We start from the raw sequence: 24,460 nt of genomic DNA, 5'->3' as shown, positions 1-24,460 counted from the left end.
CCTGATTCGAGCCCATGAACCTCCCACAAGGTGTTGACGTACACGCTGGGCCTGCCCCATGTTCCTCCCACTCGTGGATAACCGACGACGGGCTGCGTCATTTCCATTTCTTTGCGCGGTTACACGACCTGCCGCCAAGATGAAAAGCCCCGATCCGAGGTGGGGATCGCTGGAGAGCCGGTTTCGACCGAGAGCGGGAGAATTTCTGCGGAGATTTCTCGGATCTGGGATCTGGGTACTGGGGAGGGGGAGGGGGTGCGGTGGAGATAACATAACGAAAGCCGGCGGATAGTCTCGAACGCGCCGCCAGCGTTTCGCGAATATCGCGGCGACCCACGACGATGCCTATTTACTATATAATCGGTTCCCAGCTGGCGGGCGGTGTTAGTGCTGCTCTTTCTGCGGCTTCAAATCATTCCTTCAGTGGATAGCATCGCGATCGGTTCGCTTCGGTTCGGCTTGGTTTTTGGTATCGCAGTATCACAGTATCGCAGTATCGCAGTATCGCTTTCCCGAGATTCAGTGTCGAGTGAGAGTGCCATGAAGCCTTAGAAACTAAGGAAGTCCCACAAACGAATACAAACCCCCCATAAACAGTTTTCCCAATCGGTGCAAAATGAGCCAGAGAGGTGACAACGGTCACACGAACAGTGGCTTCAACGGCGGCTCCGAGGTGTCCCTGGACATCCCCACCAACACCCTGTACCACACCTCCAGGGACTGCATCGTGCAGGAGGAGCAGGGCGCCAGCGAGAGCTGCTTAGAGGGGACCCAGAGCTGCTGCTCGAGCCTCTGGTCCAACATCTTCCGGAAGAAGACGCTCTACAAGCGGTTCCCCATCCTCGTGTGGCTGCCGCAGTACAAGAAGGACTACATCTTCGGGGACATAGTGGCCGGGGTGTCCGTGGCCCTGACCGTGATCCCCCAGGCGCTGGCCTACGCAGGAATAGCCGGACTGGACCTGCAGTACGGCTTGTACGCCTGCTTCCTCGGCTGCTTCATCTACATATTCATTGGATCCAGCAAGGACGTGCCCATTGGGCCCACGGCCATTTCGGCCCTGCTGTCCTTCCAAATCGCAGGAGGCAGCTGGCAGGTGGCCACGCTGCTCACCTTCCTCACAGGACTCATCGAGATCCTGATGGGGGTCTTCCGCCTGGGATTCCTCATCGACTTCGTGTCCGGACCTGTGGGAGCGGGCTTCACCAGCGCCGTGTCCCTGATCATCTTCAGCTCGCAGATGAAGGACTTCCTGGGCATCAAGACCAGCGGAAACACCTTCCTGCAGGTGTGGATCAGCATCGTCAACGACATCCACAACATCAGCTGGCCGGACTTCATCCTGGGCCTGATCTGCATCACCCTGCTGCTGAGCCTGAGGGCCCTGGCCAGTTGCTCCTTGGGTCCCAAGGAGGGCAAGACGCCCACCCAGAGGCTGCTCACCGGAATATTTTGGACAATTGGAACTGCCCGAAACGCACTGTTGGTCTGCGGAACTGCTGGCCTTGGCTATTGGCTGTTCGTCAACGGGAAGGAGAACCTCGTGAGGACTGTGGGCTTCGTGCCCAAGGGACTCCCCTCCTTCCAGCCTCCTCCCTTCCACATGGACGCCGTGGTGAACGAGACCACCGGGGAGGTGCTCCAGGAGGCCCAGAGCTTCTGGGACATGGTCAGCACCTTGGGGTCAGGACTCATTGTGGTTCCCCTCATCGCTCTTCTGGAAACCATGGCCGTTGTGCAGGCCTTTGGTGAGTAATTTGTGAATATGTTTCTTAAAAAAAATTACATTTTTATAAGACCGCGATTTTGATCTGGTTCTTCCCCAAACCAGTTCAAAAATCTTGAAAATTCGAGTAGGAAATGATTCATCTGTAATTAGTTTTCATTAAAAGCTTGTTTCAAAAACAAAATGACGAAGACAACTTGTTTTTAGTTTGAACTCTCGCAGCGTGTAGTTCAAGATTAGTGTCAACTTTTAAACAGCTCGTGCGAACTTTATTTAAATGTGTTCTTAATTGAATGCGAATTGGGTGTGATTTTTCAAAGCATAAATTACTGTTTTAGTTTTTTACCATTCCTTCCGAGCGTTGAGTGGTAAATGTTAAGTTTATAACGAATTTGAACTTCTCAAGTGGAAAATGCTAAGTGTCCAACCTTATGGATCGACCCGAATGAAATAATAGCACGTGACGGCAGTCACAACTCTGCAATTAAGGCAGATCATAATTAATATAATTTAGACTGTGACCCATACTGAGAATTGGGTGTCTCGTCATTTAAAAGTAGTCATGCGATAAGTCCATTAATCTTGGATTTTTTTCTTGACGAGATGATAATTTATCCTTTGTTGTTCCCCTCCAGCTGATGGCAAGCCCACGGACGCCACTCAAGAGCTGATTGCCTCTGGGGTCTGCAACGTGGCCAACTCCTTTGTCCAGGGCCTCCGCAGCAACGGAGGAATCGCCAGGGGGCCATTCTGAACGCCAGTGGAGTGAGGACCCAGCTGTCCAACCTGTACACCAGCGTGATCGTGATCGTGGCCCTGCTCTACCTCACGCCCTGCTTCTACTACATTCCTAAGGCGGCGCTGGCCTCAATTATCATTGCGGCGGTGATCTTCATGGTGCAGTACCGAGTCATCAAGCCGATGTGGCACAGTAAAAGTGAGTTAAAAATAGAATACCATCTGCAGAGAAGTTGTTTGCTACCTATGCGGTTCTCCTTTCGACAGAAACCGATCTCATCCCCGGTCTGGGAGCCTTTTTCGCCTGTTTGGTCTTGCCCCTGCAACTGGGCATCCTCGTGGGCATCGGCATCAACGTGGTCTTCATTCTCTACCAGGCAGCCAGGCCGAAGCTGCGCATCGAAACGCTGGCGGTGAGTCACCTAAAGTAGATAAGGCATTCTATATCTCAAGAATAAGTTTGTCGTCTAAAAGTATGCTATAAAGCTTCACCAATCAGGATTTAAGCTTCTCCTCTACTCACTTTAACTATTTAAACTAAATTTGTGATTTATATTTATTCATGTCTTTTCTACACAGACAACTTCTGGCCTGAAGTACCTCATGCTCACCCCCGACCGCTGCCTGATCTTCCCCTCGATGGAGTTCGTGCGCAAGGTGATCAACAAGCAGGGGGTCAAGTCCACCCTGCCAGTGGTGATCGACTGCACCCACATCTACGGAGCGGACTTCACGGCCGCCAAGGTTATCTCCACGATGGTCATGGACTTCAAGCAGCGCGAGCAGCCGCTGTTCTTCTACAACCTGCAGCCCCGAGTGGCGCAGGTCTTCGAGGGACTCAACAAGGACCTGGTGGTCATCTACGACATCACCACGCTGCACGCCAAGCTGGCGGAGAAGTCTTCAGTCTGAGGGATCCAAAGAAATCCGAGGGAGATCAACGCCGCCACCTCGTGCTTAGTCTAATCTCGCTCTAAGTCTCTAAGTCTTTGTTTTGGTTTAGTCTCTGCTTTAGTATTACCTTAGTTTGCCCGCCGAGGCCAGCGACTAAAATCTAGGCTGCCCACGCTCATCGCCTAAGTTGAAGGTACAATTCCATTTGGCATGCCCACCTTAATTAGCATTTAAGTTGCGCCAATTCTCCGCTTTCGCAGATGTCTGCACGGTATTTATATTTATTTGGCCTCTGGCGAAACGCTGTGAATTTCGTTGAGCGAAACATTCGGAGCCAGAGTTCCTCCCACCCGCGATTTGCCGCTGTGCATAGTATTATTTACGAATAGCAAATAAAGAGTAGCATAAGTACTTAAATAAATCAAGTAAATACTAAATACCCAAGCTGTTTTACTTGACTCGTTGGAGATGGTGAAATACAAGTCACTTGAGTTTCAATCATGGCTTTAATTTTATATATAACGGTAATGTTATTTTTGGTAAGGTGTTTCCAAATAATTGCTTTATCACTTGGCCTCCTATGTCGCGAAGATTAGTTATAATTTATTAGAAGAAATGGCTTGACAGTTTTCGGATCCCTTATTGCCTACTTAGCTTGATTAAGTATCTAATCATTTTGCCAAGATTTCTGGCTACCTTCAAACTTAAAACGTGTTGTGATTTAATTTGGCGCTTCGTGTGGGTAGTAAATTTAAAGCATTAATAAGCGGATCGCACTGAAGATAAGATTGGTTGAATCAGATGAAAACGAGTAGCTCAAATTATAACTGACGACAACAAGAGTAATGGTGAATTACTTTTTCGTAAGAAATACATCGGTTAGGAAAGGGTTTCCAAGATAACAAATTTTCCTGAAGAAAATAGCGGGTTTTAAAACCTTTTCTGCGTTTCTTGCAATATAAGTTGTCAATTTTGCATCCCTTCTCCCCAATGACAGCTTGCCTAACACTTCCCAGCACTGGATAAAAATTGTTGTCTCATCCAAAAAGCTCAGCAAGCCGCCCGCTTTTAGTTCATTCAAAAAACGAAAACCAAATTATTCCGGAATTTGTTTGATAAGGCAAGCACGGATTGAAATAGTTAATAAAATCGTCTTGGAATAATTTAAGGTGAGGAGGATGCAATTGAAGGTTTTCTTTCTGTCAAATTACCAAATTTCCTAATCAACATTTCCTAACAGATGAACATCGACGTGGGAATCCCTCAGGGTGGAGAAGATTCCGGCTTCCACTCGTATTTCACACAGAAAATTTCAGAGCTGCAGTTCACTGTGAACGAGCGCCAAAAGAATCTGCTCCGCCTGCAGGCCCAAAGGAATGAACTCAACTCAAAGGGTGAGGATGTGCTCCAAGTTAGTAAATCCTCTTTAAGGACCTCCCTTTTTAAAGCACAGTTCGCTTGTTGCGCGAGGAGCTGCAGTTGCTGCAGGAGCAGGGCAGCTACATCGGGGAGGTGGTGAAGCCCATGGACAAGAACAAGGTGCTGGTGAAGGTCCACCCCGAGGGGAAGTACGTGGTGGACGTGGACAAGAGCATCAACATCAAGGATGTGACCCCCAGCAGCCGAGTGGCCCTGCGCAACGAGAGCTACACGCTCCACAAAATACTGCCCAACAAGGTGGATCCCCTGGTGTCCCTGATGCTGGTGGAGAAGGTGCCGGACTCCACGTACGAAATGGTCGGAGGGCTGGACAAGCAGATCCAGGAGATCAAGGAGGTGATCGAGCTGCCCGTGAAGCACCCGGAGCTGTTCGATGCCCTGGGCATCGCCCAGCCGAAGGGCGTCCTCCTCTACGGACCTCCTGGCACCGGGAAAACCCTCTTGGCCCGGGCCGTGGCCCACCACACGGAGTGCACCTTCATCCGGGTCTCGGGATCGGAGTTGGTCCAGAAGTTCATTGGCGAGGGCTCGCGGATGGTGAGGGAGCTCTTCGTGATGGCCAGGGAGCACGCTCCCTCGATAATATTCATGGACGAGATCGACTCGATCGGCTCTTCCCGACTGGAAACCGGAACTGGGGACTCGGAGGTGCAGCGCACCATGCTGGAGCTGCTGAACCAGCTGGATGGCTTCGAGGCCACCAAGAACATCAAGGTGATCATGGCCACCAACCGCATAGACATCCTCGATCAGGCTCTGCTCCGTCCCGGGCGCATCGACCGCAAGATTGAGTTCCCGCCGCCGAACGAAGAGGCCAGGCTGGACATCCTGAAGATCCACTCCCGCAAGATGAACCTCACCCGGGGCATAAACCTCCGCAAGATCGCAGAGCTGATGCCCGGCGCCTCTGGAGCGGAAGTGAAGGGCGTTTGCACCGAGGCTGGGATGTACGCCTTGAGGGAGAGACGTGTCCATGTCACTCAGGAGGACTTTGAAATGGCGGTTTCCAAGGTGATGATGAAGGACTCCGAGAAGAACATGTCCATCAGAAAGTTCTGGAAGTAGAACCCTCCTACTGCCGAAATAATACACAACCTTTAAATTATTTAAATTAAAAACGCTGCCCATCGAAGTTTACACTGTGGGGCTTTTTATGAATATTTATAGAACTGATAGATAACTTAGCTAACTTTATTGGTATAATAGTAGGGTTAACTCCTGGCCAAGGAGAGGGTACTGGCCATGCTGACGCACTCACTAGCTCCGTTTCCGGACTCAGCGCGATCGAGGGAGTCCACGGATCTCGAGAGGTCAGGGTCGTCGGGTCGGAGTTCCTGGTTGAGGGCGTGCATGTTGTAGCAGAGCACCAGCCTCGTGTTCAGGCCCTCGAAGACACTCACTACACTCGGCTTCAGGTTGAAGAAGATGATCTTCTGCTGCCGCCGACGGAAGTCCTCCACGATGGAGGATATCACCTTGGCGGCGGTGTAGTCCGCTGCGTAGATGTAGGTGCAGTCGATGACCACCGGCAGGGTGGACTTGCTGCCCAGCTTTAGCACCATGTTCCTCACGAACTCCACCGAGGGGAAGATCAGACAGCGGTCGGGGGTGATCTTCACGAAGCGGATGCCCTGCTGAGTTTCCAGCTGCTCCAGGGTGACCTTCGGCCTGGCCGCGTAGTACAGGATGAAGAGCAGGTTCACTCCGATGGCCACCATGATGCCGATCTCCAGGGGCAGCACCAAGCAGGTGACGAAGGCCAGGATGCCGGGCACTAAATCGGAGCCTGTGGGGATTGGGAGTCAGTCGCAGATTGGTTGGAAAGGGAGCAGTGAACTCACGTTTGCTGCGCCACATGGGCGTCACGACTTGGAACTGCACCTGGAAGATGACGGCCGATATAATAATCGCCGCCAGCACAGCCTTGGGTATAAAAGCGAAGTAATCGGTGAGGAAGTTTAGAGCCAGCACCACGATGATTCCGATGTACAGGTTGGACATGTTGGTGCGACAGCCACTCGCGTTATTCACCGCCGATCTGGCCAAGCCTCCATTGCACCGGTATCCGGAGAAGAGGGAGGTGGCAATGTTGCCCACGCCGCAAGCAATCATTTCCTGGGTGATGTCTATCTGCTTCCCCTTGGCGAAGGCCTTGCACACCGACATAGTTTCGAGCAGAGCCATGAGGGGAACGATCAGGAGTCCGTAGCCCATGCTCTGGACCATCTCGAGGAAGTTTTGGCCCTCCACGGGAGGGATCCCCGCTGTCTCGTTTCCGGGCTGGGCTTCTATGTGGAAAGGTGGCAGGGATGGCGCCGGCATTCCCTTGGGAATCTTTCCAGTCAGACGGAAGGGGTTTGTGCCGTTAGCCTCCAGGTGCATGGTGATCAGGGTGAACACAATCACCACGGAGGCGTTTCTCGAGGTGGCCAAAAACTTTATCGCCTGGTTGACAACCCGCTGGAACCGGTTCCTCCTTGTCTCGTCCTTCGGGCCAATCGTCAGCTTTCCGAAACTTCGCATGGCCAAAAGCAGGAAGACGCAGCCGAAGCCCAAGCAGGTGTCGGCTACCCGCACGTGTTCAATGTCCCGGAACATGCTGATCCAGGTGGCCAAGAAGGACCCTCCATCGCTCTTGACACCCAGCATCGAACGCATTTGGGAGGTGGACACGATCAGAGCCACAGCACTCGTGAAGCCCGCACTCACTGGACCGGATACGAACTCCACCAAGCAGCCCAGCTTGAAGATGGCCATCAGGATCTCAATGATGCCGGTGAGGAAGGTCAGCAGCACGGATCTCTGCCAGGAGCCCTGCGCGAACTGGAAGGTCATGAGGGAGGCCACCGCCGTGCTGCCGATGGTGCTGTCCTTGCACGTTCCCAAAAGGACGTAGACGAAGCAGCCCATGAAGGCTCCATAGAGGCCATACTGCAAGGAGGACCAGCATATATGCACATTAGTCATGCTTCTATAATTCTCCCGTGAAAACCGAGCTACGTAAGCTCCAGTAATGCAGACTCATACCGAGGACCCACATACAGGAAGCGGAAAAAGTCCACTAACCGCATTCATGATGACTAAAGAAAGTGATGCATATTTAAATGCTTTCGAGTCGATCTACGCATCAGTTACATTTCGAAATTCAAATACGACGGACGCAATGAAGAGCTGCATCTTCTGTCTGACACTCTGCACCACAATCGGATTTTTAATTGGCAGTGAACTAATTAAGCAACGAGATTACAGTTCTCATTCAAAGGACATTGGATCAACGATACGTATAGATAATAATAAGGTAAGCTAATTTATTTGTTCTTATACGTAGTATAAATCGTTAAGTTCGCTTTTTTTCGTCAGGTACTCTATAGCGTCTTAGGAACTCCTTTCGAAATTGCTGAGGTTTGTTTAAAATGGATAACTATTTTTTCTTGCAACCACTTTTCCAATTTCTCGAATAATCTAATTTCGGCTCGTATCAACAGAACAAAGTGCAAAAACGAATACGCGTCAAACGAACCAGCTTTGGCGGAAGGATATACTATAATCACAGAGGTAATCCGATGACTGGAAAAAAGATACGGATGAAAGTTCAGCCCAAAGTAGAATACACTCGTACCGAAAGGAATTGGCTGTGGAACTTGTTTGCGTAACTTTGGTTGAAAAAAGTTTAGTTGTGTTAACGAAAATTTAGTCACTTGATCTTTTATTATCACATTACTAATATTGAATTTATATTGCGAGCTATCAAAGTGTTAGGTGAATCATTTGATATATTTTAGTTAAAATTGTAATATCACGATTTGTCATCACTTTAAAGCATCGAAAAGACCGCTGTATTATTTTTAAAGGACCTTTGTGAATCTTGAATAAATAATTTTTCTGCGAGCACCTGCTTAAGCTGAGACGGACTTATGATCAATGACCAGGTTGTCGGACTGAACTTATCTCGGTGCTTTTCCACTGCCCTCAACACGCTAACAAGAACGGAAAACAAGGCAATATCTTGATTAACCAATCAAGAGTATCACACTCAGCTGAGTTTTTCAATCTACGCCTTCACATTTTGCTATAATAATCTGGAGAAGATCTTAAAATGGATACCCACCTCCGGGGGCAGACCGACCACGCCCGAGTACGCCAATCCCTGGGGAATCACGGTTAGGCCCACGGTGAACCCAGCAATCAAATCACCGATGCAGTCCTTCGTGTTGTAGTGCGGCAGCCAGGTGAGGAAGGGCAGGCGCCTCAGAAGGGTCTTCTTCCGGAAGATGTTCCGGGCGTAGCGGGAGCAGCAGGACTCCGCACTCTCCGCCTCCTTGGAGGCCTCCAGCTGCTCCAGACTCTTGCTCTTCGAGGTGCGGTGGTCGGTGATGAGGATAAAGTCCGTGGAGGAGCTGTCGAACTGCGCCTCCAGGTTCTGGTTGACCTCCGCCTGCTTGCGGAAGGTCACCTCGTTCTCCAGCGTGGACATTCTGGCCGAGATCTGTGCGTGAACTGAGGGTTGGACGACACGCCGTCGGAACCTGATGATCCAGGGGCTGCGTCACGAGCTCTTATCTCCGGAGGCTGTTTGCCAAGACCTCGACGCGTGTCGTGAGTGGAAGCGGGATACAGGTTGTATCTTTCAGTTTTATCCACGGCGGTTCCGTAAGCCCGCCATGCGCTCTTAACAATCATCGGATAATCCCCCGCACCGCACCCGTCCCCTGGTGTGTTTATCTTCGAATTGACAACCAACTGGCACAAGTGTCCCCGATTGACAGTCGGAATTTTTCCATTAATCAAGCGCGATCTATGGAGAATCGATAATCAGGTGTGCACTACTCGTTGGCTGTTCAAATATTGATCTTCACAGTTATCCAGCTGTGATTAGAGCAACAGCCTCTCGGGTTAAGCGATCGCCTAATAATCGAAAGTGATGGCATCCAGCGCAGCGCGGTGATTAGACGGCTGATTTTATCTAACTAACTAAAGTCGCTACTGTTTAAAGGTTCCTTATCTGCAGAGCTAATAAAGATTGTGAGGCGGAAAGAAAGTCTTACTATTTTCAACTGATATTTGCTCGCTGACAAAAGTAATTTGCGTAAAAACCGTTTTTGATATGGTATAACCAGAACACTAGGGATATCTAAAAATAATAGTAGGAACTACCTTCCAACTCTTTCTCCCGCCCTAAAAATCAGAAACGAGAACTGTGAAATATTTTTGTATTTTTTTTATTTAATTTTAAATGTTTTTACATGATTTTTAAAAATTGTATTTTAAAAGCATTGCATTATGTCATATAAAGTAAGATATATCATTACATTATACAATTGATTGTTTTTTTTTCATTTGTGTGTTTAACCATAAGTTAAATTTATGTTTAAGCATTTTCATAATTCAATAGCAGTAAATTGTTTCAGAGACCATGGCTATATATGTATCATATATATATAGTGTGTATAAGTATTATGTATGTTATGTGTATGTGTTTGTATCATGTGTGTGCATGTGTGGATATAAACACGACTAAAACTAAAAATTGTGAAACATTTCCCCGTCTAGGGGCCATAAAACAAAGGACAGATTGGAAGGTAAATAAAATAAAAACGCGTGTATAGCTGCAGCGTAAATGTGAAGATTTTGCTTAAGGAAAAAGGTTTTGGAGCTGCCAGATAGAAAGTTGATCCGTGTGTGTGACAATGAACATTCGCCTAACTCGTAACAAACAAATGATTATGCTTATATGGTGAACCGAACACAAACTATGTAGAACCGAAATCGTTAATCTGAGAACGCAACAAACACTAAACAGAACAATATAACAACAAGTATGACAACCAGATGTTTAGGCTATTGCATTTTTTCGGTGTAAAGTATTGACTCCAATATCCGATATTGGTGAATCCTACTGCCAAACGCCAATGGTGTAGTTCCTGCTCAGATGTCCCATGCGACGCTGACGTCCAACTGGAAAATATTCGATGCACTTAGTTAGTAATATTTTTTAAAAGACATAAAATATATTCAAAACGAAGCATGACGCACAACAGTTAAATAGGAATAATACAGCTCCAAAAAGAGTGTCCGCTGTTGGCTTAAGGCTTAGTTGATAGAGTCGCTAATCAAAATTCCTACTGCGTGTATTTGTATTTACCAACCCAGTTAGGGTCTATTTTCGGGCTGATATCGACTAGAAGCGCTAAAATTTACGCTTTTCTGGTGACGGGGTCACCAGGGAATCTTAGGTGCTAACTTATGATGCCTCAATTCGAATGGTGAAATCAAATAACTGACATGGCCAGAGGCATATCATACGATAGCAATCTAACTTCTGAATATTTATAACTTGTGCAATCAGTACAATGTTACTGTTGATAATTTAGTAAAACCAAGCAAAATGATTTATATTTTGTTTCTAACTAAAATTTACTTTTTTTTTTTAGCTGAAAAACAGAATATTACTTCAGTTACCTTAGCTTGTTAAATACGAATTAAGCTATCTAAATATAGGCCATTGAAAGTATACTTTACGTACTTCATGTCACACATCATTCTTCGGTGTTAGTTCACAGCTGGTTGGTTGGATTCTTTTTGATGGATTGGTTTCGGGGGTACAGAGGTCGGTTGTTGGGGGAGTTTTGGATAAACATAGATCTGTTGTTCTTGTTGCCGTGGTTGCTCATGTTGTTGTTGTTGTTGTTCTTGTTTGCTGGTGGTGTTCTTGGTTTGGTGGTTTTCTTGCTGGGTTTACTTGTTAATTGGTAGTTAAATCAAATCAAGAGTTGGACAAAAACACACACACATAGATGGCTTTCTGCTTGGTTGTTGTTCTTGGGTGGTGGCGTGTTGTTGTTGGTTGGTTGCTGCTACATATTTCGTAATTTGTCTTTTTATTTACGCTGGTTCAGGCGTTTCACACGTACTGGAAACGCAGATACAGGAAAACGAGAGAGTGTGTGTGCGTGGGCGGGGCGAAAGAGAAGAAACAAATACATTGGCATTAGTCAAGTGGCGGCACAAAGAGTGAAAAATATAGAGAAAGGATTCAACAACTTAGTTTTCGGGTTAGTTTCGAACTTCAATCAATCAATCAATAAAAGGTCAATCAAGTAGCAGGTACAACATTCAAGTCGGCCCAGTTGACTGGGCTTTAGATCGGGAGAGGTCCTTAAAACTAACTTTCAATTAGCTGGAAGCTTTCGGGCTTATTAATCGGGGTTAGTCGGTTTTTTTCGGCTGCAGATCAAACAACATTTACTTAGACGGAGGGTACCAACTTTTCATCAGTTTCACATTTTCGGCATCGTGTTTAAACAAAGAGTATGTCGTATTTTCATGGCTCATCTTGTCGGTGGTGCTGCTTTATTTTTCTGCTGTTAGTTGGTGTTCTGATTGAATCATAAAGTTCTCAAATCTAGTTTTGTTATGGGTTCTGCTACTATCGCTTTGCTTTGACTGGGATCTGGGGACTCACTTAGATCATACATCGCAGATTAATTCCTATACGAAGAGAACTTTATTAGAGCCGCTGGCTTAGCTCATTGAGAGTTATTGTCTGATGTGTGGATCGTGTTCTGATCTGATTACACATAAACATGCAAATGGTTTGGCTGGGGAAACATGCCTAAAGGGTGGGGAAAAGCAAAAACATGCAGTGGATGGTTAACTTAAACAGTAACTAAATAGTTTACTTGATGAGGGAACAACATAAACGCCAATTAAGGTTCTGGATGCTAGTGTTTGTGAGTGATCAGTGGGTATTACAAAACAAAAGAGGGAAGTCTAGCTTCGATCATCCGAAGCTCCAAATACTCTTGCAAAAATTTGAAATAATAGAGTAAGAATTTGAATTATTTGTATCTTGTTAATTACGTTTGAATATATATTTTGCAAGAGTATAAAAAGATCTTGGTTTAGTTCACAGTCGATACTGCCGTATAGTAGTGCAAACAATCAGCCAAATGCATTCTGCGGGCTCTCTAACTAAAAATCTTCAAAAGCTAGTAGTGGGCTATATGTTTCGAAGCTATATATACATAGCTCAATGCTGGTTGCTTTTTGGGGCTTTGGTTATTTGGCAGTTCTTGCAAGTTAGCAGAAGAAGTTGAAGAAGTGGAGGAGAATCCGTGTTCATAGATACCTGTGTTAAGCGTTAGACAAAATTATACACGTGACGCCTAAACGATTTCGGCTGGGTTATAGAAGAGGACTCGACTTCGAACACAACTCATGTTGCCGGGGTGTTGCTTTCACCCAAGAGTCATGAGCCTGTTCGATCTGCGCTTTAGCGATATATATGGTTTATGTATTGGTTTGATATTCACTTCGTTTCTTTGGTTTCAGTTTGCTTTGCTTAGTTAAAGTCTCTAGAGTATATAGATATAGATTTTTTTTGCGAGCTCCGCGGCTGCGTTATCTTTAGCTTAAACTTCTGCTCCTGCTTCCTTCTCATTATATATTATATTATACACGTTCTTTCGTTGTTATGTGCTTCTGTTTTTCTTCGGTTTGGGTTTAGATTACAAAACGCTTTAAAAATGGTTTAGTTGCTTGCTTTCTGGTCTGCTTATTGAATTCTTGTCGACTTTCTATGCAGATTATTGAAAAATCTGAACTGCAGTCGCAACTCAAGATCTTTTCTTACTGAAAACGAGAAACAGAAAGAGGGGAGAGAGAGAAATAAACGCATAAACAAAGGGTGATAAGACAGGTCACTTAAAGGGGTACAAATAATAATCATGAGTCTTTGACTGTCTCGCGAACTGAATATCTGAATCGTTTTTGGCTGGTATATCTGGATTCGTCTGTTTTTTGGGCGATAGAAAGACACAGAGATACAAAACACAGAGTGCTGCGATGGGAGTGTGTAATGGGTGTGCGTGGGTGTGGGTTAATAGCACGCATCTGATCTGGATGATACTGGATCGCTTGATTATTTACACGGATCGATTTCGAATGGAAGAAGCGGCTGACAACGACGACATGGAAAACACATGTTAACAAATAGAGGTTGTGCTGGAATCACTTTCCGGTTTCTGCACAGTGTAAACAGCATATCAGATATCGCCAAGATTGGTCATCGAATGGATCTTTTTGTTTCAAAATAGCTCATGTCATTGGTTTAAAACGTGATATAAAATATTTAGTTGTACATTCTCTTCCTTCACTTTAAACAAGCTATGTTGCTGCAAAAGACTATCGATGGCAATCTGGAGCTGATATTCTACTGGGGTTCTCTCCGCTTGGTAGTCATTGGTGGTATGTACAAATCTTGGTCGGCAAGATCGGCGGACTGCATTCCGAGTCCAGAGTGTTTGGGTGTGTTTTGGCAACGACAACGACAACATCGAGGGGTTACATAACCAATGAGACAGAAAGGGAAAGGCGCGAGTGGATCGAATGACTGTCTGTACATGGCTCTGAATCGAACTTGTGGTTGCTGTGGTTTCAGTGGTTTCCACTGGTGTTCTGTGGCTTTCGGGGGCTCCGGTGGTGCGGCTCCTCAGCTTCTCACTCACGTGTGCGCTTGGTAGACACCCTCGTCATCGTAGTTCGGAGTCACGGACCGACTGCCCGGCACCACCATGTTGTCGGGATCGATCTCCGGGTCGAAGGGATCCCCGCGGGTTACCATATTGTCCGGGTCCTCCTCCACCTCGTAGTCCGGCCGAGGCTGGGGCGAGGGCGACGGAGAGGGCGTGGCCGAGCGGTTGAAGGAGACCAGATCCCGCTCAATCTCCTCGTTGCTCGGAAGGATCAACTTCGGCAGATTCGGCTTGAGTTTCTGAACGCGGAAGACTGGCGAGGTGTTGTCGATTTTTGGGTGTTTGAGTTTGCGAGTAGCGTTGCAAGTTTACAACAGACAAGTGGATAATTGGTTAATGTTCTCCTTGGCGGAAGTCACTTATACAGTCTATGGTAATTACAAGAAACGGGGACGGGAGACGAGAGAGAAACGAGGGGCACAGCATTTTACAGAGGATAGTCGATCTCTCCTGTCGAGATCCTGGCTCTAGTCTAAGGGGTAACACATGGGTTAGCGTTTGGCGGACATGGAAGAATGATATGCGTACTGAACCCTCTTAGCATTAACAATGTATGCATGTAAGTTAAAAGGTGGTAATTAATAGCAATAGTACTAAGAGACGTATGTGAGTGATATTTTAATTAACATTTTTTGGATTTTACTTGAATTTTTTCACCCCAGATTTCTCAATGGTATTGTCTCTCCTTATTTAAATATAATTGCAAATATCCTGGGGACGCTCAACCCAGAGCGACAACCTGTGAACGATAACGACAGGTGACAACGAACGATAACGTGATAACGAAACGTGAACGTGAACGATAACGATAACGCAACGGAGGCTGGTGAGACGAGGTGAGAATGCATAACGATGGGTTAAGACTGTTGATCTGGAGTGGCGATGAGGCTGATGAAGGCCGAGAACAGATTACCTGGTTACCAGACACAATATATAGAGTAGAGAGATATGGAGAAGAGAGTGAAGAGTGGGACTGGGGGAGACGCAACGGGGACGTGGAGCTCGATTACCAAGTGGGCTCTTCAGATCTTCTTCTCGCTTCCAGTTCCCAAGGAGGTTGCAGATGCCTCCGCCTGAAGGTTGCGCACTAACCGCCCTGCAGGTGGCAAGTCATGGGTTTCAGTATCTGGGGGATCGCTCCAGGTGCGCGCCTTGATGAACTGCTCGAAGGCAGCCAGGCTCTTCAGCCGCGTGGGCGAGATGTCCTTGGCCGCCTTGGAGCCTGAATGGTCTTGATGGGGTGGCGGTGGCGACTGAGTGCTGGATGATGGCGAAGCGATGGTGGTGATTCCGCTGGCTAACATACCTTGTTGCAATTCACCTAAACGCGCGAGTGAGGCAACTCAGTCAATAAGAAACACCTATACCTATCGGGGCAGGAGGAGTGGAACTATCGCGGAACCAACGCTGATCGCCTGCGGTCGCTGGGAGTGCAAGTGCCCGGCGGGGTCACCTGTCGATCCAAAAGGTCAACTTACTTCTGTCGATGTTGCGCTGCAGGTGAGCGGCCACTCGGTGGCGGGCGTCGTTGAACTCCAGGTGCAAGCCGAGGCGCAGCAAGGACGGGTTCTTCTCCACCAGGTCGGTGATCTCCATCTCGATCTTGTTGCCCAGCACCGCAGATCGCTGGAGTGTAGGGTAATCAACGAGTTAATAAGACTTCTACTGATTCATATCCTACAAAATGTATGCACTCACCTGATTGGAGGCCCTGAACTCCTCGATGGTGTGGCACTTGAGCAGGGCTTGCACCAGCTTAACGATCACGGGCGGACTGATGAAGTTGGTCTCGACGTTTAATACTCTCAGGGTTTTGCTCTTCTCGATGGCCTCGGCCAAAAGCAGGGCTGTCTTGTCGGTGAGGCCGACGTTTGTCAGCGAGAGGACTTCTAGATGTTCGTTCTGAGGCAGTGCGGCAAACAGTTGCTCGAGCTTCTCGTCCGAGATGTTCTGCAAAGCCAGAGAGACACCAGAGTTAATACCAAAGCAGGAGTAACGAAAATTACAGTGCCCAACCTTAATGTTGTTCAAGTTGAGGTCAATCAGCTTGGAGTCGTCGTCCTTGACCCGCTTGATGGACTCCTCCACGTCTGTGCTGTTAGGCGGATCCATGGGGAAGAGCTTCTGCTGGGTGGACTTTGTGATGCCGTCCCAGCCCAGACCCACGGGCTGGCCCTTGTTGAGCAAGGAGGCGTGGTACTGATCCTGGTTCATCATCGAGTGGAAGCCCAGGATGGCGGCCAAGTCGATGATCTCCTCCTGCGTGGCATCGTTGAGGGCGTGCTCGTACTCCTCGCCCATGTCGATGGCGATCTGTTCCTCGGCCTCGATTTCGCGGGCGTCCCTTGGAGGAGGCACCCACTTCTTGCCGCGAACCTTGCCCTGGACGAAGGGCTCGAACTCCGGCTGATCGGGCGTCTCGATCGCCTGCTTGTTGATGTGCTCGATCAGCTGCTTGCGATTGAGGGGGCCGGTGGCTTCCTTGGTGCACTCGTAGCTGTTGCGCTGGTCTGGCGGCAGGAAGTTGTCCTAATCAAGAAGGAAAAGTTAGAACATCTGGGATACGGGCTTTCCAATTGCATACTCACATCGGGATCCACTTCTTTGGCCAGTATGGTTATCTCCTCGGGCGAGAGCTGGGCCAGCAGGCTCTCCACGTCCACATCGTCGTACTCACTCAGATCCTTGCCATACAGTTTGGCCGGGGTGGTGAGCGTGGTTGTCTTTGTGGTGGCTGAAGTCTGAAAAGGGCAATGGGAAAGGTTACATTTATTGCAGTAAAAACTTTCCTTCGAAAACGGAAAACTTAGAGCAGGTTTGAATGCTAAACGCTATATCGTATTTTCATAAACTTTTACTTTAATTTCACAACGGATTAGTGAATCAGGGTAAGACCAGTCACTATTAATGCTTGTAAATAAAAAAATGATTGCTTGCAAACCGCTTTATAATTAGAAAAGGCAATTAAATTGTTTTTCCGCAAGCAGAAAGTCTTGTGTTTCCGAGTACACATTGCATGGTAGGATCAGTTAAGGGGGCACCTTAATCGCAGGGCAATCTTCCCACGCTTTGCTCTCCTTTTCCTTGAAGTAAAAGCCATTGTTTTCACTTTTGCACTGTTCGGGCGCTCGCTTTTCCGATGAGAGCGAAAGTTCACGGGTTTACGAGGTCTGAGGAAGTGGGGTTTCTAAGTTACTTATAGCTACTTTTCGCACATTTTTCTGCTTGAGGCGAAGGCTCACTGGCGGTTGGGGGGCGCGGCGCTTGACCTTTGGCACCGGACGCAGTTTGATCTGCTGGAACTCGGCCACCGGCAGCGCACTCTCCATTCTGGACTACTATCTGTGCAATTCGGAGCCGCCGACTGTCAATCGATACGAAATATGAAGCGCGCAATATGGCAAATCCAATTATGAGTGCACCGAGGCGACTTGCAACAGCTTTCAGCCGGAGACTTGCGACTTGGGACTGGGTCTGCGTTCCACCACCGACTGACTGGCAAGAGAGGCCCGCCGAAACAGCAGACCACCGCACCACCAGACCACCGAATTAAGGCGAGACAACGGCAACCACATCGAAAGCCAGCGAGAGTCGTGCAACATTTGCTTCGAGCCAAGCCAAAGACAAGCTGCAATCGCTCAGCCACTCAGCTACTCAGCCATTCAGCCAGTCAGGCAGTCAGTCACTCAGTCAGTTAGTCAGTGAGTCAGGCGCTCCGTTTGGCCCAAGTTAAGTCGAGTCACTCAGCCAGTTGGCTCGAAGAGTTGCCAATGTAAATTAGGCACACTGGCAAAATAAAATTAATACAAAATAAAACCGAATTAAATACATAGTATAAGTATTCAATCAAATTCGTTGATGTTCTCTCACCAAAAATATCATGAGAACTTTACAGATATTTTAAAAGCAGTTATGATTTATAATTTTATCAACTGTTGGGCAAATTAATTTTTCTTCCAGTGCAGAAGGAGGGGGACAGGGGCAGCCAACTGTAGCATGACTTCTCCGCGGTGGTGTCTGCACTTAAACGACTTCTCAGCGGGAAATTGTTGTGCAACTCTGCCAGATTTCAAATAAATAAGTCAACAAATTGTGGCCCATAAACAAGCCGAGCGGAAGTCGCCGAAAAGCCACGAAATCGACATTAGACATGGAGCAAAAGCGTCCAGTGATTTACATAAGGCAATTGTAAGACTAGAAACTCGGAGGGCGGAGTGGATGTTCTACCTAAGCGTGACCGAGAAGAAGGGGTATTTAGTGCAGGCAAATCAAGAGCCGATTGAAAACTGGTTTCCCCCGAGGGCAAAAGAGTGCCAAGGAACCGCGACGGACAATGGCCATAAAACCGGGGCTTAAACTCCTCTTTGGCCGGCCGTTTACTTAGTGCTTTTGACCGGGGAACCGGTTCTGGCCACAATAGGTACAGCTAAGCTGCCAAACCGAGCCGCGCTACCAGCAAGTACTAGCAAAACAAACCCACAAATGGCCAAGTTTGGCCGCGCAGATGACGCTCCCCGATATTGTTCGAGTATCTGATAGATACAGCTACCAGCTAAATGCCAGCCGCTGACCCACTTCCGACTGCGCTTCGATCTCCGAGGGGGCGGGCAGTCGTTGGCCGCGATTATGTCAGCTTCTAACGCCTCGAGTCGGAGTCAATTGTTGACATTTCAATTGGGGACAGCAGAACGAACACCCTCGATGACACAGCAGCCAAAACTCCGCGCCGATTCCGCTCGATTCCAATCCAATCGAGGAGGAAGCCTCTGGAGGTGGAGCAACTGTAAACTGTGGAATCATAAAAAGTAATTGCAAAAATAATTGAGTTCACGGCACTCCGGAAACGCTAGAGAGCCGAGCAAATAAACTCAAGCCAAAACAAGAAATATAGAACACATTTTATCTAGTCGAAGCTAGGAATACACTTTGCTTCCGTAGAATTTAAAATGAAGCTTTGCAATATTCATAACTCGCAATGGGTAAACAAACCATTGGTTGCCAGGTGATTGTTCAAAGCAACTACCACAGTAGTTTGCAGGAGGAAACACAACTTTAAGCTTCTGAAAGCAACTAGCTATATCTGATCTAAGACTCTCCTGCTGAAAAAGAGAACGCCAAGGAGACCCGATTCCGATAGAGCAGTCAGCCCATGCAAATCCGCCTAGCAAACTAGACGCAACCGAAATGTACCTGTCAGATACGAATCGTCAACACATTTAACGCTAAGAACTGTTAACTGGTGTGCATCTGTGAGTTTGGGTTTGGGCCAATTAGAAGTTGCGATGCGCATAAACTGTCAGCCTCGAGATCCAAACTAACTAGAGTGACTAGAGTGGCAGGCTCATTAAATCCGAACGGGCCTTGAAACGGTAGTTCGAAACAAACTAACCCACGAGTGGCTCTCCAGATTCTTCGCCCACCGCCTCCGGATTTCTGTCATCTCATTTTGTGCAATTACAAAGCAAGTACTTGTCAAGAGATAAGGTTGAGCGAAAGGCTTCGTTTAATGGGAAACATCTGCTTCGCTTTGGCAACGTTCCGAAGGTTTCTTCAACAACAGCTTCAGATTCACTTGGGCACTTCGAATGCATTTGATGCTTTGGATTTGTACTGCCAGTTTCTTGTTAAAGGCAAACAGAACAAACAGAAACCATTAAGTCATTAGCTGCATTAGCAAAATGTTGAGTATTATGTATATGGGATTGACCATGTACTTTCAAATTAATAGTTCAAGAGATTGGTTTTTATAAACCTATTTCGTAAATTAATCAGGTATAAAGCCAATCACAAATTGCCGGCGCAACACGACACGTAAATTAACTTTTAGCAATGAAAGCCTATAATCTGTTGATTTACTTTTAAAATGTATAATTATTTCGCCATTTTTCAAGGAAAATTGAGCATTTAGAAGCTCGAGCTTAAAACGTAAAGGCTTTTAAAAAATATGACTAATATTATTGTCAGTCAAAAGACAAAAACACCACGAGAGTTTACGCTGGGTTTTTAACTTTTGGCGGAGGTAAACAAATAAAAATTCTATTCCAACAGTAGAGTGAGCCGTTAAAACCGAACAAGAACAGGAATAAATCCGGCTTAAGGCCACACAACCACTGCTCCTGGCCATGTGTGACCCACAAAATTGAGTCGCGAGCAGCGGGGCGAAATGTGAAACATGTTTTTCGGTGATTTGCACAAATGTATCTTGTATCTGACGGATGGGCGGTGGTCGTTGGTCGCTGAATGCGAAATCGGTCAAGGTGCTTAGGCGATTTAATTAAGCGGCAAGCAACAACGAGAGTTTTCCAGCAGCGACAACGGCAATGGTCACGTTTACAGCGAAAATTTCACATTTCCGCGGAGCGGAAAAACTGTGGAAATCAACAGAAGCGCTCGCACACAAAAGTGCACGAAAAGTTGGCCTCGGACACGTCCCACAAGAGCAGGTAGGAAAATGGGACCCGGCTAATGACCAACCGGTGGAAATTCGCGTAGGAAGCGGGGGAAACATGCAGGGAAATTGCAGTTCGCGAGGAGGAAATCATAGCAGGAAATTTCGAGCAAGAAACGTTAATTACATTTGCGACCAGGCTCGCTTTTATGGCCATCCGAATCCGACAATTAGTCGCGTGGAAAACCAGAAACCGAAGGTGAAAAGATGCGTCCAATGAAAACAAGTGTCGAGTGAAAATACGAGTCTGGGGAAATTACGTCTTTCATTGGGAAAAACTAGCAGAAGCAGTTGCATTTGCTATCGCAAAAGTTTTAATTCGTAAACGATTATTGTCTTTATGTCTTAAGTAGATGCTTTAATAGCTATTCAAAATATTATTTAAATATTAACACCTTCATTCCAGTATTTGCTAGAACGATTTTATACCTATTTTCTGTGTGTCAATCCGACCCAAATTTTCGAATCCATTGATAGATTGCTAGCTTTGTAAACCACATAACTTTGTTCGCATACGTTTCATTCCTGCGGGGTGAAAATGTTTTATTGCATTTTCCCGGTGCTCCCCAAAGTGCCTGCATAAATGTGAAATATGCCCGGGCACTTTGGCAGCCTGGTAAGACGGAAAAGAAGTTTTCCTTCTAAGCCAATTCCCAGTGGCAGTCAATTGCATATTCAGTGAACACGAATATGCTTTTTATATGGCAATATTTTATGCAATTTGCATGCCAACAGCAGGCAGCTTATGAAGAGATTGGGGGAGTGGGAGCAACTCGGGGAGGTGACCCCTGAAAGTTGAGACCTCAGCTGGTCAGTGCGAAAGGGAATCGCCTTCTGGCCAAGGGGCTGAATATTCTGGTTCTGCCATCAGTCAGGCGTATAGCTGCTGAAAACTGAGACGACGATAGTTCCGTCTCAATGCACTCGCATTTAACACAAGTGGACTTGGCAAAAAGAAAGATACTCACTGGTATATACTAAGCTATTCTAAATGTTGTTAAAAAATAAAATAAAAAAGAAAGATTTTACAGACACTATACCTACACAATTCTAGTTGATGAGTTCGCCAAGGTATTCATTTATAGAACCATAAGCCCAGCATACCCAAAGCTCTCTTGGAGACAGGGTATAGACCAAAGTGCCTGCCGCATCGTTGCAACCAGAAATCTCCGATATCAAAGCGGTTAGCAGGGGAACAAAGTCGAGGAAGTACTGGGGTGCCGGCGAAACCGACAGTTGGCTTGCCCATAGAAAACATAGAAAACTTGGCTGCACTGCAGGCAACTTTCCCGATCTGAATTGAATCCGCACATAATGCACAGATGTCGCCAGAGCTGCAGGGGGAAAAGTGAAATTTGAGTAGCAGACGCATTTAGGCAAAATGAGAAACGTGCGTCGCATTCTCAGTTGGAGACTGAGCCCCAATCATCAATAAGATGCCCAAATAAGCCAGCCAGCGGAATCATAATAAATTATGGTCCTCAGTCCGTCAGCCCAGTCCACTTAAAAGTACGCCAATTTATGTAGTTCGCATTTGACTTTGAATTTTAAAAGTGCCTTTGCTCTGGGTCACGTTTCGGCAAATGTTTTGGTCCCAGGAATGCTGTAAATAATAGGGACGCCCCGCCCCTCCCAGCCTCGGGCGTTATTTTATGGGAGGGGTAATGTGACAAACTGTCATGAGCGTCAGTCGGAGAAAGTTGAGTGGTAGACAAATTTGGATGTAAATTAATTAAAAATTCATGTAAATTTTCCCTTTTTCACTCGGTTTCCCAGTCTTGGGGTCTTTGACTTTGTGTATACCAAACCGCTGGGAACGTGGCCACAATTACCATTTGTTTACTCGCCGCCTGGGAATAGTTTAAACAATCAGTTGCAAGTGCACCCAGTTCAGTGACCCCTGAACCAGAATTTTCTCGATGAGGTAATTTCCAGATCAGAAAATAACCACAAAGTGTGGTAATAGTCGAAGAAATCGCATGCGATCTTTGTCGCCAGAAAGCACGCGATTTTTGGGCGATTAAAAGCGCCACCTCCATAAATCCCACATCGTTGTGGGCGTAACCACCCGGCGTGGCATGCAACAGCATATATTACCAAGTCAGTTAGTCAGCATGTAATAAACAGTGCCAAATTAAAATTGCTGATGAAATTTATCGCCTTACGTAAGTCATGGAGCTCCCACACATTCAGTAGAAGACTTAAACTATTCATAAACTACTTTGATTGAAACTTATCATTTTAATTAGCATAATACAACTTAATTTATGTTTTGATTTATTAAGCTTGACTCAGAAACCATGAGAATACAAACATAATCGGGTATTTTAATGAAATCCCACAGTAAAAACAAAAAATATAAACTTTAAGATTCCCCACATACATTACCACGCTTTTTAAAGCATTTTAAGCGGCTTTTTACAACGCATCCTTCAGATGGTCATTTGCCTTCAGAATCGAACTCACCTGCAATTAAAAGAGAGGGAACACAATGCATTATTAAGTGAAAGAGGAAACTTTGGCCGTAAACAAAAAGGCAATGTCAGATTTATGTATATTGTAAGCAGATAAAATGTCAGCTGGAAACTTTCCCAGAGGGGAGTTAACAATACAGGACAAAACCGAGGAGACAGGCAGAGGTAATTACGTGAAAGCCACGCAGAGAAAATTATGTGAAAAGATTAAATTTGTAAGATAAATTGGAGTGGTGGGCTGGTCGCCTTGCCGTGTCAGTCACTTCCAAGGGAATCATAATATATATTTTGATGGGAGATTGGAGAGATACAAGAGCGCATAAAATATAAAAAAGCGGTTGCGGTAATAAATGAAAATTATGCAAACTTTCAGCCGGAGTGATGAAGTAATGCCCATCCAAGCCAGAAACGGTTAACGGAGCGTGTTATAAGGCCGGGGATTCAGGGTCCCAGACTCCAGACTCCAGACATCCTGCCTCAGACTCAGATGAGTAAGTGGAAATTTATGAAAATGCGCAATGGCTGGGTAATAAATGTGGGTCGGTGGACCGGCAGCTGCACTTCCACGGAACTCCCAGAAGTTTTAAGCCGGCGGAAAACCCACAAGCTTGTTTTTCCTTCTTGTTAACAACCAAAATCTAAGTGGGCAACAACTTTTCCCAAAACTTTGTCTGACAGTTTGGGGCTGGAAATTTTAAAAGCTTTAATCGTGTCACGGCATTAGGCGACGATATTATCAACTTTGGCTCCCCGCCACTTAGACTTTTATATATATATACCTGTATATTCAGGAACAATAGGGTGCTAATTGAACCGAGCAGGTTGATTCCGCTTGCCTGAATACACAGAACGGAATCAAAATATTAGCAAAGCACTTATTCCCCATGCTTTAAATTCAACCAGCACTTCTGTCATGTGTTTTATGTGTCATCTTTCAGTCGTCTATTTATAATCGTACAGTAAGTTTCTTTAATGTCAAGCCCATTGTAAACATAAATTATTGTTTGATAAGCGGTTCAGCATAACAACGGATGCTCATTGGGTCGATATAAACACACAAAGGGTTCGTTTATGGTTATCATTAAAGCAAAAAATAGCTCTTAAAGCAAAAGTGTGCCAATAAATTCGTTTACCTTGAATTAAATAAGTCCCTTGCCCCTCTTACATCACCGATACGCACTGTAGACAGGCACTTTGTTGTGGATTT

General features: G+C 46.4%; 5 protein-coding genes across 15 annotated transcripts in view; 3 read left to right on the top strand and 2 right to left on the bottom strand.

The window, feature by feature from the left end:
• The first annotated feature begins 406 nt into the window (after positions 1-406).
• Positions 407-3,795, top strand: LOC108099642 (sodium-independent sulfate anion transporter). The gene is given in 5 exon segments (XM_017203271.2): positions 407-1,748; positions 2,362-2,469; positions 2,472-2,663; positions 2,732-2,877; positions 3,044-3,795. Coding segments are annotated over 5 exon segments (1,911 nt in total). The 5' UTR covers positions 407-616; the 3' UTR covers positions 3,377-3,795.
• A 598-nt stretch (positions 3,796-4,393) lies between these two features.
• LOC108099385 (26S proteasome regulatory subunit 8) lies at positions 4,394-5,935 on the top strand. The gene is made up of 3 exons (XM_017202884.2): positions 4,394-4,527; positions 4,599-4,752; positions 4,812-5,935. Exons 2-3 carry the CDS (start codon positions 4,599-4,601, stop codon positions 5,861-5,863), a joined length of 1,206 nt encoding a protein of 401 aa, XP_017058373.1. The 5' UTR covers positions 4,394-4,527; the 3' UTR covers positions 5,864-5,935.
• On the bottom strand, positions 5,901-9,903 carry LOC108099383 (sodium-independent sulfate anion transporter). Its single transcript, XM_017202881.1, has 3 exons — positions 8,907-9,903; positions 6,640-7,729; positions 5,901-6,584 (listed from the first exon to the last, which is right to left on the bottom strand). Exons 1-3 carry the CDS (start codon positions 9,270-9,272, stop codon positions 6,010-6,012), a joined length of 2,031 nt encoding a protein of 676 aa, XP_017058370.1. The 5' UTR covers positions 9,273-9,903; the 3' UTR covers positions 5,901-6,009.
• Positions 7,761-8,685, top strand: LOC108099386. The gene is made up of 3 exons (XM_017202885.1): positions 7,761-8,096; positions 8,159-8,200; positions 8,284-8,685. Exons 1-3 carry the CDS (start codon positions 7,812-7,814, stop codon positions 8,449-8,451), a joined length of 495 nt encoding a protein of 164 aa, XP_017058374.1. The 5' UTR covers positions 7,761-7,811; the 3' UTR covers positions 8,452-8,685.
• Positions 9,904-10,001: 98 nt separating the features above from the next.
• LOC108099384 (tropomodulin) overlaps positions 10,002-24,460 on the bottom strand; it is a 45,994-nt gene continuing 31,535 nt past the window's right edge. For 4 of the 11 annotated variants that reach the window (XR_001771924.2, XR_001771929.2, XR_001771926.2 and 1 more), the window contains 7 exons: positions 16,920-17,072; positions 16,348-16,860; positions 16,030-16,281; positions 15,810-15,957; positions 12,927-13,429; positions 11,322-11,708; positions 10,002-10,753 (listed from right to left, as the gene is read on the bottom strand). Coding sequence is in view for 3 of the 11 variants with exons in the window: in XM_017202883.2 (XP_017058372.1) it covers positions 10,591-10,753; positions 14,305-14,584; positions 15,810-15,957; positions 16,030-16,281; positions 16,348-16,860; positions 16,920-17,072 (1,509 nt within the window). In the remaining 8 variants the exon portion in view is untranslated. Of the gene's footprint in view, positions 10,754-11,321; positions 11,709-12,926; positions 13,430-14,304; positions 15,653-15,809; positions 15,958-16,029; positions 16,282-16,347; positions 16,861-16,919; positions 17,073-17,546; positions 17,676-24,460 lie in introns of those variants that run through there. The other 7 variants (XR_001771925.2, XR_006245815.1, XR_001771927.2 and 4 more) reach the window with 6 other exon arrangements.

The sequence above is a fragment of the Drosophila ficusphila genome, unplaced genomic scaffold, assembly GCF_018152265.1.
Source record: "Drosophila ficusphila isolate 14025-0441.05 unplaced genomic scaffold, ASM1815226v1 contig_791, whole genome shotgun sequence".
Taxonomy (NCBI): Eukaryota; Metazoa; Arthropoda; class Insecta; order Diptera; family Drosophilidae; genus Drosophila; species Drosophila ficusphila.
The sequence above is the reverse complement of the archived record's forward strand: the minus strand, read 5'-3'. Positions and strand labels throughout refer to the sequence as shown.

Coding starts and splice junctions, on each gene's coding strand:
- LOC108099386 (XM_017202885.1), top strand. CDS start 7,812: ATGCAGACTCATACCGAGGACCCACATACAGGAAGCGGAAAAAGTCCA. Junction 8,097..8,158: donor TACGTATAGATAATAATAAG/GTAAGCTAATTT, acceptor TTTTTTCGTCAG/GTACTCTATAGCGTCTTAGG. Junction 8,201..8,283: donor CTCCTTTCGAAATTGCTGAG/GTTTGTTTAAAA, acceptor TCGTATCAACAG/AACAAAGTGCAAAAACGAAT.
- LOC108099383 (XM_017202881.1), bottom strand. CDS start 9,272: ATGTCCACGCTGGAGAACGAGGTGACCTTCCGCAAGCAGGCGGAGGTC. Junction 7,730..8,906: donor TGGTCGGTCTGCCCCCGGAG/GTGGGTATCCAT, acceptor TCCTCCTTGCAG/TATGGCCTCTATGGAGCCTT. Junction 6,585..6,639: donor GCCCATGTGGCGCAGCAAAC/GTGAGTTCACTG, acceptor CAATCCCCACAG/GCTCCGATTTAGTGCCCGGC.
- LOC108099385 (XM_017202884.2), top strand. CDS start 4,599: ATGAACATCGACGTGGGAATCCCTCAGGGTGGAGAAGATTCCGGCTTC. Junction 4,753..4,811: donor GAATGAACTCAACTCAAAGG/GTGAGGATGTGC, acceptor TTTAAAGCACAG/TTCGCTTGTTGCGCGAGGAG.